The sequence below is a fragment of the Coptis chinensis genome, chromosome 3 (genome assembly GCF_015680905.1).
Source record: "Coptis chinensis isolate HL-2020 chromosome 3, ASM1568090v1, whole genome shotgun sequence".
In the NCBI taxonomy this organism is placed as follows: Eukaryota; Viridiplantae; Streptophyta; class Magnoliopsida; order Ranunculales; family Ranunculaceae; genus Coptis; species Coptis chinensis.
Genome location: NC_141458.1, coordinates 21,228,204 through 21,241,904, shown reverse-complemented (window position 1 = coordinate 21,241,904; position 13,701 = coordinate 21,228,204). Strand labels below are relative to the sequence as shown.

The 13,701-nt window shown below is 33.8% G+C and overlaps 1 protein-coding gene across 1 annotated transcript; it reads right to left on the bottom strand.

Moving 5' to 3' along the window:
• Positions 1–7,594: 7,594 nt before the first annotated feature.
• Positions 7,595–13,695, bottom strand: LOC147508578 (uncharacterized). The gene is made up of 9 exons (XM_086597357.1): positions 13,689–13,695; positions 12,327–13,366; positions 12,074–12,162; positions 11,253–11,883; positions 10,747–11,134; positions 10,489–10,660; positions 9,083–9,172; positions 7,865–8,015; positions 7,595–7,717 (listed from the first exon to the last, which is right to left on the bottom strand). Exons 1-9 carry the CDS (start codon positions 13,693–13,695, stop codon positions 7,595–7,597), a joined length of 2,691 nt encoding a protein of 896 aa, XP_086453483.1.
• Positions 13,696–13,701: the final 6 nt, after the last annotated feature.

Genomic DNA, 13,701 nt, shown 5'->3' with positions numbered 1-13,701 from the left:
ATAGACGGTCAAACTTGGTAAATGATGGTTAACTAACGATAGGGTTACCTAAAGCTAAGAAATATAAAAATGTGGGTCCAACGCAAATACCCATATTATTGGGACGACCTAAAGCTAAATCACCTTATTTTAAATTAGAATATAGTTTTTTTAATTATGTAGATGCTTTTGGGTTTTAGAAACCTCTAAGTTTAGAATTACTGTTGGGCTTAGGCCCAAAAAATTTGATGACATATGTTTTAAGCGGGTATTGTATTTCAAATTTTATTCAAATTTGACTTGCTACCTGTTTTTCACACTAAATTGCTCCAACAACACCTCTATCTATGAAAATTCATTCTCTATTTTTTGAAACGTCATGACTCTTTAAGTTTCAGCATTCATGGCGTTTCAAGCTCAAGCTAATGTATCGTTTCCTTCTCCATTCATTCTCAGCTTCTCCATTGAAATTCAAGTTGTAGAGGAAAAAGCCCACACTGAATTCTAAAGCGAAAAAAGAAGACAAAGAGGTATTGGTTTTCACTCATTTTCATTATTACTGCTGTTGAAATTGAAATTGCTATTGATTTTGTGTTAGGATTATTTGATTGATGCACTTGTTTCTATTGGTGATGGCTTTTCTTTCAGTGGATGTATTGCTTATCTTCATGAGGACTGTAAGCATCGTTTTTCTGATTTATAGGTTTTAATTAGTTAACCCAGAAACTTGTGGTGGTTTATACTTTATATTGGTTAAGACTCTCTATAGTCTTGATAGAATATTTGCTTCATAGTTATTATAGTATATTAACTGATTGGAATTGGAGCACTGATAGTATATTAATATTTTTCAGCCAAAGAATGGAAAGGCACCATCTCAAATTCCACCAAAGGAGCTCTTTAGATTTTTGCACATGGTCCCTTCATATAGAATGATGGGTGAAGAAAGAGATGGTGTTCCCGAAAGATCATTTGAACTTGATCCTGATTCATTGCCTGCTAATTTACTGGATCCCAAAAAAGTGTAATTGGATAAAGGCGTGGATTTTTGAAAAAACGGTATGTTTAAGTAGTCCTTATTGAAACTATGCTTGGTTTCACCATTTCTTTTGTGTCCTTGCCTATTGGTTACTATCACAGTTTGTTTATCCATGGGTTGCTTCAGCCACGGCAAACTCAGAGTTGGCCTCATGCTCATCTTATATATATTATGTTGCTCTTTTGGCCATTATCTACTAATTTGATTCATCTTACCTTCCATGAGTATAAATTGCAACTTCTGTTTGTTAAAAAGTTTGGAAAGAGCTGTTGTAGTGTAGCAGATACCCATATAACCAAATGGTAGTGTCATTTGCATTGTTATGTGCTCTATTGTCGGTCTCGGAACTCAAGGAAGTGTTAGCTCCGTCTGGCGTGTGGAAAAAGGTGGATCAATAATTTGGCAACAACTCACGGCCTCATGCTATGTCACTTTGATAAAATTGGTAATCGATAGTGTACTGCCTCGATCTTGGGTCACCGGGTGTAAGGATCACCTTTGTGGTAGTCGATGCGGAAGTAGATCCGTGGCGAGGTTGGCAGATATAGGGAAAGTAATGTCGCCCTCGTAAGCTTTTTTAGCTTAACCCACTCAACCTGAATGTGATTCAGCTTAAAGATTTTGAATTCAATAGTTAAGTAAGTCTGACTCATCATCTGTGCTGGTGAGTAACTTCCACCTTGCGATCTAGTGGAGTCCCCGTTTTGCCTCAGGACATGAAATAGGCCAATCTTCTATGTTCACCATAGATTGCCCGAGTATAGTGCGAAAAAGAATTCTTTGTTGTGTGTGTATTTTTTGTGTTCCTCTATTAGAAAGTATAGTAGACATTTGCTTCTTTGACATTGAGGTGGATTAACTTGTCATCTTAGTATTTCTGTCGATGATGACATGATGTGCACTGATAATGAGGCTTTCTTTTTGGAATACTGAAAGTGAAAAGATTCCATCTGCTGTTCTGAGTTTCTGACTTTTTTTTATATGAAAATATATATTTAGGTTAAGTAAGGAGTGTCTAGGGTTCATTTAGAATTATCAGAAAGTATATGTGATACTTTGGTCTATAATCATTTTGTTCCCCATTTTTGTATGTGGCGAACTTGTATGCTACCTAACTGCCTTATAAACATAAAGCTCATTGATTATTTCTGGTGATTGCAATTTGGTGCTTAAGGATAGACATTGAAAAAGTTTTTGATAAGATTTTCAACATTATTGTATAGAATGAATGCATATTAGAGTCCTTTGAAGGTTCAATGCTGGAGTTGGAATCTGATTTTAATCTGATTTTATGGGTCACTACACACTGTTTTGTTAACATTCCAGTTGAACTTGAACCATGACAGACTTGCAGTTATAAGCAGAGTCGCATTTTGCATTCAAATATTTCACTGTAAAGTATGTCACTACATATCCTATACCTATATATATGTTGAAGCTTTTCTGTTTAGATGTACCATTGGCAGTGTCAATTGAAGGCACTATACCATCTTTAACAATTTCTTCTTTCTTTTCTTCAGGGATCACTTTCGCCTCCCTGGATAGTACCAGTTCTTAAAAAGACTCTTTGATAACTTCTGTAGCGGGATTGGCATCAACTCCAACTTCTTGCTTTGTAGTCTTAGGTTCAGCTGATGCCCCGTCTTTAATTTTTTCTAACTTCTCTTCTTCAGCTTTTCTGACTTCAAGCGATTCATTTAGCTCGGAAGCAGGACCTCGACTGAGAATGTACTTGAAGTTGTTTCCAGAGTTGAATAACCATTCTAATACATTTAATGAGGGTGAGATTCGAAGAATCAGGAGCATGTTCAAAGGGTGGACTCTACCAGACACTGCAGACAGTGATATATTTGGGCGACATGAACTTCTTAATTATTAGTGTATTAATTATTAGTTTTAATTTTAATTGTCACAAAATGATTGTCCATCCCCTATATGCCTGTTGTATATGTAGCTCTACCATTTAAACTAAATCATCCTTTTTTACTTGGTTCTTTTGCAGCTCAAGTTTGGACTTCGGTGAATGAAAGACAGAGTCCATGATAGTCACAGGTGAACAATCCTAAGATTCTTTTAAAGAATGGCATTGTTGAAATTAGTATCATGTTCTTTATAATGTCAGATAATTTATCGGAAACTATAGTATTTCAGATTTGTACAGTTCAATTCCTATAATTTTTTTTTCCACATTTATTTATCTATTTAATTTTTTGTATTCTTGGTGGTTTGCATAATCACCCTCATCATTGAAAGCGAGCCTTAATTCCAGTGTATTACATTGTTATTGTTGATTCAATTTGCTGTCTGTTTTCTTGTCCTGTCACTCATATGTTATTTACTATAGTGTCAGTCAAAGGTGCTTTTTCTTCAGCATGATATACTCCATTAATAGCGACTATTGCGGCTAATTTGCCAGTCATAGATAATCCCTGAAATCCCCTCCTACTTGGTTCAAACTTTTGATATTGGCTTGGGTTATGTTGAAACCTTGTTACCCACAACTTGTGAACTTCATGAAAAGCTTACATTTCATATATGACCCACATTTCCCCAAGCCCAATTAAAAGTAAATCTGGTTCTTACTATTGTTATAACTTTAAAAGCCTAATTAAGAGTCTTCCTTGGATTCAATAAAGCTACTATGCGCTTATCAGAAGTTCATATAGCCTTTGGCATATTTTATAGCAAATGTGAGTGGTAAACTTCGAACATTTTATTGTCACAGTCGTGACTTATTCCAAGAGGTACTCTAGCAGTACATACAGAAAGCCCGGCCAGACACCCATCCTCATTTTTCTGATTCCAGGTTTTAATTTTTATCAGTAACTGTGGATTCATTATCAAAAAAGATGATACACATTATATAACAATCCTCATTTTTTCAGCGTTGATTTATAAAAAGCTTATGAAATGCTTTTAGGGAAGCAGCTTCAAGCTTTAAATAGCGAAGGTGGTTGAGCATTCCGAAGGTAAGAATTAATCCACAAAAGCTTTGTCCTTTTAAAGGTGTAGCTTAGTGTCCATCCTTTGTTGGAGGGAGAGTTCCTTGGCATGTCTCATACATTGTACATTAGCTACAATTCTGGATCTTGCAAAGTGTTTTATGGGGAGAGGATAGAGAGCTCGTATGGGTTCAATTGGCTTAGTATCTAGTAGAAACGGTTAATGGAAAAGCTCTTCGAACATTTGTCTACCATGAAATATTTGTAATGGACTATTTTTTATGTACTTATTTGATTCACTATCACAATCTAGTATCTTTAGAAGTTCTTAAGTGATGACTGACTTTTTTTTTTGCTTGTCCTAATCAGATTGGCTACCTAGGCTACTGCAAGAAGTAGGGCCTTTCAACATGCTATATATGGACATGTCCTCCTATGAAAGGAGATAAGTATGTTATGTATCGTCATCCAGAAGTTCAGAAGGCTCCGAACACGGATACGCTGAGGAAGTGGTCTCTCTCTCTCTCTCCCTCAGATATGTTTTCAAATATTACATTATATTTATGTTGGGTTTGGAACATGATAAACTTCCATCTCTCTTGGGTTCAGCAGCACAGAGAGGCAAAAGCAGAGAGAGGCAAATACAATGTCCAATTTCAATCCAATTTTTAGTCTTCTATCAAAATTATGCAAGTAAAGCTCTGAAGAAGACTTCACTTTCTCATATTTTGGCTGGAGCAAGAATGAAATGGAGGATCTAATTTATTTTATGCTTTAACAGGGAGAAAGATTAGATTTCTCCGTACATTCTTTCTAGTATGAATTATGTTGTTGTTTATCATTCCATTATCTGATTTGATTCATCCTCTTTTATTGTTTTTTCAGTTATTCCAACTATTAGATCTCTGAAATCGTAATAGCATTGACATAAATAAATTTGAAATCGTAATATCATTCACATAATGAAGAAAAACCAAATTAACTTGTAAAAGACATGTAAAAACATAATTTATAAGCAAATAAAAATGTCAAATTATTTTCTCCATTGTTCATTGAAGAAAATTATGTAGGAAACTTATTCCAAAAAATATACTTATTGTTAAGTAAACATGAAAATCAAATTGATATGAACAAACTTTTAATATCAACAAACAAACAAACCTTTTAGTTCAACTAATGAACTTAATTTACCAATGATTAAATCCGAGCCTAGTGAAGATTCACTATGTCCTTAAGACAGATTTTCCCCCTCACGGTGCTTGAAGGTTGATGGGAAACTATCTCCCAAGATAGAACGGATTTCCTTCTATAGAAAGCTAGCACTTCAATTCTATAGACTCAGCGAACACAACATAGTATTTGACTAAGAACAGAGGGAGAAGAGAAAGATCAGAACTCTGTGTGATATGGTGTATTTTTCTCTCCAAATTCATCCACTATTTATAGGTGAGTGGTGCTTTTTCGAAACAACACAGTGACTCTTGGGAAAAAGTAAGCAACTCTTTGAAAAGTCACATGTTTCGAAAAAGGACACACCATTTTAGGCATATAGCTTTGTTTTGAACCGTGCCTATTTCGAAAGGTTGCACCTTTTCGGCATGATGCAATTGTTTCAAACTAGTGCACATTTGAAAAGGTCGCACTTTTTCGGCATAATGCACTGTTTCAAACAAATGCATCATTTTGAAAAGGTTTTTCTCACATTACGTACTGTTTCAAGAAAAAAACCCATTTCATCTTAAGTGGGGTAACTTGGGAGACAAACTACTCATTCATATTTAAATGGATTTGAGCAAATCATTTTTCTAACAAATTATACCTACGAAAACACTAAAATCCTATTACCCATCTGTTCATTGTGATTCTGGAGCTCTCCGATTCTTTTTTGTTGGTGAGACCTCATCTGTAGGATTTTTGTTCTTATTTTTCTTTTTATTTGATCCATTTTCTTGTATTTTTGACATGTAAGTTTTTCTTATATATGAAAATAAAATTGAACACGGTTGTAAAGGAAGTTAGTTTAAAAGATTATTACCTGCTCAATGACTTGGCTGTCTATTGGGTCAATATATTTTGTTTTTTCTTTATTAGTTTCTTCTTCCAAGACATTGTTTACACTGAATGTTGGATACATTTCATGCATACTGTACTCGTTTATCACAACTTTGAAGATGTATGTCTTTCCAGTATTTTTCTCTAGTTCTCCTTTAATTTCATCCCAATCATTGCCCTGCATTATAGAAAATGAAATGCATTAATATATATTTTCCAAAAAATTATACTTGGTATCATTAAATAATTGTATATTTACTCGCCTTTAAATGCATCTTTTTAATTTTGTCAAATGGTTGTTGCACTATGTATTCTGCTCTATTTCCAAAAACAACAAATGCTGTTTGATTTGTTTCATCTTGCACACAAAGTTTAAGATAGTACTTATTTATAAAGAGAAAACATAATTGAGAAGATTAGTAACATATAAATTTTATGTGTTTTTGAAAATTCAATTTGTTTACCTCTTAGATGGTTCATTGTAAGTAGTTTTACATTCCTTGCAGTATGGTTCATCCCCGGTTTCTACATGTTTGACAGTACAGAATTTGCAAGATTTGTAGTTCCAACAATTTCCAAAACTTTACGAATCTTGCTTTGCAAGTAAATGACTTTTTCTGCAAATCAATATTTAAATAATGAAATAAATAACTTTTTTGCATGTGTCTTTGCGTAATTCCAACATTACAAACTAACCTGGTTGCATCTTTCCTTGCCTAATTTAATTAGGTCAGTGATGGTGACTCTGTCCTTACTAAGTACTTCCAAAAGTGAAGTAGGTTCACCTTCTTTATGTTTCTCAAACTCTATTTGAATGTTTTCAGTCTCAAAGCTGCATTAGATTAGATTTATGTGTCAATATATATTAATTATTAAATAATAAACATATTAGATTATTTTTACCTCTTTCTCATTTCATTAGACTGAGGGATATCCAAATTGAAGTATACTTGTGTTGCTGATGCGACGGTTGCTTTAAAGACAGCTATGGAGTCAAATTAGATAATAATTAAAATTAAGTTTTTTAAAATAATAAAATTAGACATATAAACATTGAGTATTATTGAATAATTTGCTTACGTCCAATTTTTTTTCATATAGAGTGATGTTAATATGACTATGACAATTCCATTAGAATTGTTTAGTCCAGCAATTTTTTCTGAATCTTCACCCCATAGAGCTATATCCAGTTCATAGTTCCTGCAAAAAGAAATCAGAAACCAGAATTTATTTTGTAAAAAAATTTGTCGAATTATTTTTTTTCTTCATATGTTACCTCTCATTCATTAGTGTAACATCTCTAAAACCATATGGGCTTTGAGCTAATACTTTTTTTAGAAGCCTTATAAAATCTGTTTAGTAGAAAATGTTATTACAAAAAATACATGTACAAAACAAAACTTTAAGTAATTAATAACATACCAACTGTGTTGATCGCTTTGACATAGTAATCTTTTTTCTCCATGAATTCTTCAAATTCAACAAATGAAAATTTGTGGTGCCTGAATATTGATGTGTCTTCCTTTAAAGTAGTCATGACTGTTTCTTTTTTGAATGATATTGTGAAGTTGAATCTCACAGGTTAAAATTTAAATGGGGCTGCCTTTACTTCAAAATTTTCAAAATAATAAACTTCTCCTTGTTTCAATTTTGTGTCAAAGTCCTTTTGCAAAACTTTATCGATTTTAGCATGAATTTGGTTTTCCTGTCAACAGCCTTGAAAATCTCAGCAGTATAACAACTTTTTGTTTGTCAAAATAGTGCTAATTATTTATAGCAACAAAAACATTTAAAATTATCAAACAATGAAACTTGAATTTTAATTTCAATAGCCTAAACAAATAAATTTTACCTTTTCATTAATTAATATCATCTCAGTTCCAAAGAGTCTTTCCTTAAACCGTGATATCCAGAGTTTGCTGACTTGTGCTCTTATTTTGCAAAATCCTGAGTTAAGGTTTAGTTCGTCAAAAGTTTTGCACTTCCTTGCCATTTCGTCTGATCTGTAAACCATTAACAATATCAAAATATTGTTAAAAGCCATATAGTTCATGGAGTATAAATAGATTAGTTAAGATTTTACCTTTTTTTGTTTAGGAGTTAAGAATGACAATTGTATATTGGTATTGTATTTATAGGTTTAGTATTAGTATGAATTAGAAGTTGAATCAAACTATTCTTCTCAGAAACGTAGCTAATAGGAATTTAATGTTGAACAAAACACTTAGTAAGTAAATTTTTCTTAAAGAAGATAAACTTTGACATTAATATAGTCATACTAAATCTGCAAGATCTAGTGGTAGATTCTATTGGTTAATTCCTAATTGGATTTTTATGAGAAATCATATGAAGATAAACATTAACCTTTTATAGTGATCTAGTGGTAGATTCTATTGGTTAATTCCTGATTGGATTTTTCTGAGAAATCGTATGAAGATAAACATTAACCCTTATAGTGCCGTACCTTGTCGTGTTTTTCAGTCGAATCAAGTAATTTCTTGCTTAGAAACGAAGTTGAAATATGATTGGAGAAAGTACCAATATGAATATGTCTAGGCCGGGTGGTTTAACTAAAGTACTACCAAATAAGACTATCTGTTGAGTTGCAATCTTCTCAGACACATGAAAATAGCGACAACAAAGCTCATGAAACAAATTCTAAGAATCTCATTGCATATATCTTTCAATAGAACAATCCACATTTACTCGAAATCGAGAAAAACATTTACAATAAGAAGTCAAAAATGAACCATTTAAAAAGTACTTTGAGATAAAGTACTCTTCTTAAACTTCTGTACAGGTTACCCAATCAAAATGCCAATGCTCTTGGTATGTCTCACTCTGCTTTTTGCCAAAGATTGCTTCTCTAGTTACCAGGTTTATCCCTCTCATCCACAACTCAGCTATTTCAACCCCACCCCACCTTCACAAACGAAGTGAAACTCTTTGTTTTTAGTTGTTATGACCCGAAACACTCCTGCCTGATAAGCATCACCTTTTCTCCGCCGGTTTCTCTCAAATGCTGAACTTGGCCCCAACTCTGTGTCCCTGCAGATCACATTCCTCTTACTTGACTTTCCCCACCACAACACCCTTGCTACTCCCACCATTCTCATCACCTTCCTCATCTAGTATCACACGCTCTATGTTATTTCGAGCACTACAGAAAGAATTACCAATATCAAGACGATAAGTAAGTTAGCTCAACCAACTTAGGAGGGAAGTTGCTTCATCCAAAGATAGTATATTATTCTCACCAGAAGGAGGATAACAATGAAAACAAATCTCCCAGTAAATATAATCCAAAGCACAGGGGGAATAAGTTAAATACGAACTTACCACACATGAGATAATGTCGCAAAGAACTGGGCTTCAAAGTTACAAACAGATGAGAGTGTGTGCTAACTTGCACGAAAACAACTACCAAAGCAAAACACACTAAATCAATACTTCTTATCCAAAAGTAAGCATATCGACATACCGTGCAAGAACCCTGGGTGACAATGATCCAGTTTAGGCAATAGGCATATTTTTTTATCATAGGCAATAGGCATATATAACTTGCACAAACATTGGCCAAACCAGCCCACCATTGAATGGTTTGATTTTCCACAAAATAGAATCCTGATTCCTGAGATCGACCTTGGGAAAGAGTCAGATCTAAAGTTCCTACATTAGATCACACTAAATGATGTTGAGTGTCCAGTCAATATCAATAAAAAAAAGTGAAGACAACATAAGTTTTTTTTTCATAAATGTCATACATAATAGGACAAAGAAATTAGACAAAGTTGGTATGAAATAGTAACCTATGGAATAAGAGGTTTATGAGTTCATGTAATGAATTAGATCATACTTAATTCATTTCTTAGTGTTATTTTTTCACAGTACTATAGGAAATCAAATCACCATTCCAGCATGCACACATAGTATTTTTGCAAAAAACATGTATACGATTTTAGTGGTAAGTCCTTCACTGCAAAAATCAGATAGTAATTGAGCCTTACAATCACTTGCAAAGGAATTTCCAACGCAAATAGAAAATATTAATAATAATATTACAAAAAACATTAAGTATTATGATGTTGATAAGTTTAATCATAAGAACAGTACCTTAATCAAATTGCTTGAAAAACCTCTTTATACACAATGTTCTGTGTATATCTTTTTGGCTCATCGTCTTCCCTTTTTATTAGAAATTTTAGTCCTTGTCTAGATGTTGTTCTTGAAACAGCCACATATAATTGGCCATGTGTGAAAATTGGCCATGGTAAATAAACACCAACATGGTTGAAAGTTTGTCCCTGGCTCTTGTTTATAGTCATTGCATAGCACACTCTGATAGGAAATTGTTTTCTCTTGAAGACAAATGGCCACTTGGTGTCACTCGGAGACAGGATGATTCTTGGAATGTAGACTGGATCTCTTATATTACTACCTGTTATAATTTTTGCTTCAATAACTTTGGATCCTAACCTGGTCACAATCAACCTAGTTCCATTGCAAAGCCCTGCACTCTGGTTCAAATTCCGCATTAACATTATGAGAACACCAACTTTCAGCTCAATGTTATGGTTTGGCACTCTAGAAAATTGAAGAGTATTCAAAAATTCTGTAGGATAGAGAACGTCTTGTTCAGCAGACTTTCCTGCAAAATAATTAAATAATCTTATAAGAAATGTAAAAAACGTCTAAAGGAAAACAGTTATTTATTTATTTATTTGATGTGCTAACCTTCTATGGGACAAAGTGAGTCTGCACTCAAGTAACTCTGTAAATCTCCTGGCAGTGATGAAATAATGTATGAGTTAATTTCATCAACTGTTTCATTCTTAGGGGCCAAGATGCTTCTTTCCTTAAGGTACTTAACCGAGTTGTGATTTCTAGCAAAATCTGGATAAATAGTTGACACAATATCTTGGATAGAGTCATCGGATTCTGGAATAAGGAGATCTTCTGGAATTTGTATCCATGTTCGTTCAATATCATTCTCCATAGCAATTGCTGGCAAGTTTCCATCTCCAAGATCTAAAACCCACTTGCTAAAGTCTTCTATAGAGCTAATTGTTTTAGGGTCTACTCTGTCATTTTGTAATCTCATGTTTTGAGTCAGATTTTGGACCTGTCAAATATAGATAAAGATGGTAAAAAAAATAAATTGTTCAAGGTTACTAAGTGAATTATTTGATAAAATTGTGTTTTTTGATATATCCAAAATCATACCTATTTATTGAAGCGACAACAATGTCACCTCTTTTACCCCTTGGAATAACTAGCAAAATTTGTCTGAAGTCACCACCCATTAGAAATGTTTTGCCACCGAAACGTTTGGTTTCTTCATCCATTACGTCTTTTAAAGTTCTATCAACAGCTTCAAAACCGTGCCTATGAGTCATTGGTGCTTCATCCCATAAAATAAGATCGGCTTTCTGTATGAGCTTGGCCAGTGCTTCATGTTTTGAGATGTTGCAAGTTGAATCTTCATTGGTAGGAATTTGAATATTAAACCTCGAATGTGTTGTTCGGCCTCCTGGTAAAAGCAGTGATGCTATTCCTGAAGAAGCAACTGCAAGTACAATTTTACCTTCTGATCTCAACTTTGAAATGATAGTCTTGTACAAATACATTTTTCTAGTTCCACCACTGCCATAAACGAAAAATACACCTCCATTATGTGAATATACTGCTTCTGTAACTGATTGGAAAACTTCCCGCTGCTCAGTATTAAGGGCTTCATTCAATTTTACGTATTCATCACGTAATGCACGACAGTTATAGTCAAGTTCTTCTGCAATTATTTTATTCCCAGCTGGCATTTGGTCCTTCATATCTGGAAATGGAAAGTCCTTCACAGTTGCCAAAGTTTTTCCTCTTTTGAGCATGATATTTTCAATCTCACACAGAGTGTAATTTTTTATTTTCTCTTATGATAAATTCAATGTCTGATTCCCATTGTTTATTCTATACCGATATAAGATATCTTCTCCAAGAGCATGATGATGTTTTTCCCATAATTTTTCAGGAAATGATATCTCGCACTTCAACATTAATGGGCACAAACAGTTCACGTAACGCTTTAGGGCTTTGAAATCCACTGGCCTCTTTCAGAGCATCATCCCACTCGCTGTCATCATCAAGCAAACCTAGTGCCTGATAGGTAAATTTAATTTAATAAATATATATATATACTTATATATATACATATGCATAAAAAAGATGTACTAAATGAAATCAAATAATATACATGCATAATAGATGTGTCTCTGATTATGAAAAACTTTTAAATTTTTTGGAGCATTCATTTCATAAGTTACCTGACATGCCGCTTTGAAAGTAGGATAAGTAGTTCCATTTACTGTTCTGATCTCTTCAAAGCTTCTAGGGCCTTTGACAATATTAAGCAATATATGCAAGTAAAATCTTTCTCCTAATGTAGGGTGAGCATAGTAGACACGGCCGATTTTATTTTTACCACCACCTTTTCTTGGAATCCACTCTTTACTTTTGGTTTGCCAAACCCATTTAGTGGGAAAATCCATATAAGTAAGTTCTCTAGCAGACGGGTACATGGCATTTGCTTTAAGCCACTCTGTAAACTTTGTCTTTGATGCATTCTCGCGCTCTATGACTTCTTCTGGTAGATCTTTATCACTGTAATAGACCATTTGCTCTCCTTCAAGATGGAATGGTAACCTTTCTATGTTTGGGTTTCTGTATTGAATTTCAAAATTCAATAACCTCCAACATGCTTCAGAAGCAGAAAGATAATGACAATCAATAAAATGTTCAACTTCGTCTACATCTCTAATGGTTTGTTTTCCTGTGTCTACGTCTGTCGCGACATTTTCGACAATAATGGCAGTGGCTTTGTCTTTGCCCTTGTTAATATACTTGAAAAGATATTTGATCGACCTCGCCTTATTACAGTGCTCAACATTTATGTGTGCTTGAAATTTCACACACAAATCGACATTATGTGGTATCACCCACCTATTGTCCAGTTCTTCAGTTTTATCAAAAACTTTAACCGTGACTTTACGACCATTGTTTCTTCTCCTATAAACGGTGAAGTCATTATGATCAATAGAAGTCTCACTGCAAAAGGCCTTAGGATAGTGTCTAGAGCACTTATTTTCCAACTTACATGGCGAGCTTGAATTTAAATCTCCACAGGGCCCATGTATCATAAACTGTGTGACTACTTCATATGCAACTTTATCTTCTGGGTTTGGAAGCTCTGCTGATATTAACTTATTGATCTGAGCAGGGGTCTTTGGCTTGGCATCATTATCCAAGAAAAGCAATATATGAGCGTGTGGTAAACCCCTCTTCTGAAACTCTATTGTGTATATTGCTGCATAACAAAAGTTGGAAAGTATTATTTCTCTGGCATAGTCAAAACTTGGAAAAACAAATTGAGTGGAAACTTGTACAAAAGAATATTATTATTTCTTCGGAATAGATTATATGTGTGTCTGTGTTATTTTTTCAGCTTTGAATTCTCTTGTAGAATTTAGAGAGACGAATGTATCAAAGCAAAATATGGAATTACTCCTGATCCTGAAGTACTTGGCATCATTCATACAGTTCATAGGAACAAAGGGGTACTCAAATTTAAATTTCTTTCTATAATATGTTTGTAACCATATATAGAATACAAAGTGATTTGTGTATACCGTCCATATTACT

What these genes read in the sequence shown, in the direction of transcription:
- LOC147508578 (XM_086597357.1), bottom strand. An exon ending in CTTTCAAAGCGGCATGTCAG is followed by an intron (nt 12,163 to 12,326) that starts GTAACTTATGAA and finishes TTTACCTATCAG; the next exon opens with GCACTAGGTTTGCTTGATGA. An exon ending in CCTAAAGCGTTACGTGAACT is followed by an intron (nt 11,884 to 12,073) that starts GTTTGTGCCCAT and finishes CATGCTCAAAAG; the next exon opens with AGGAAAAACTTTGGCAACTG.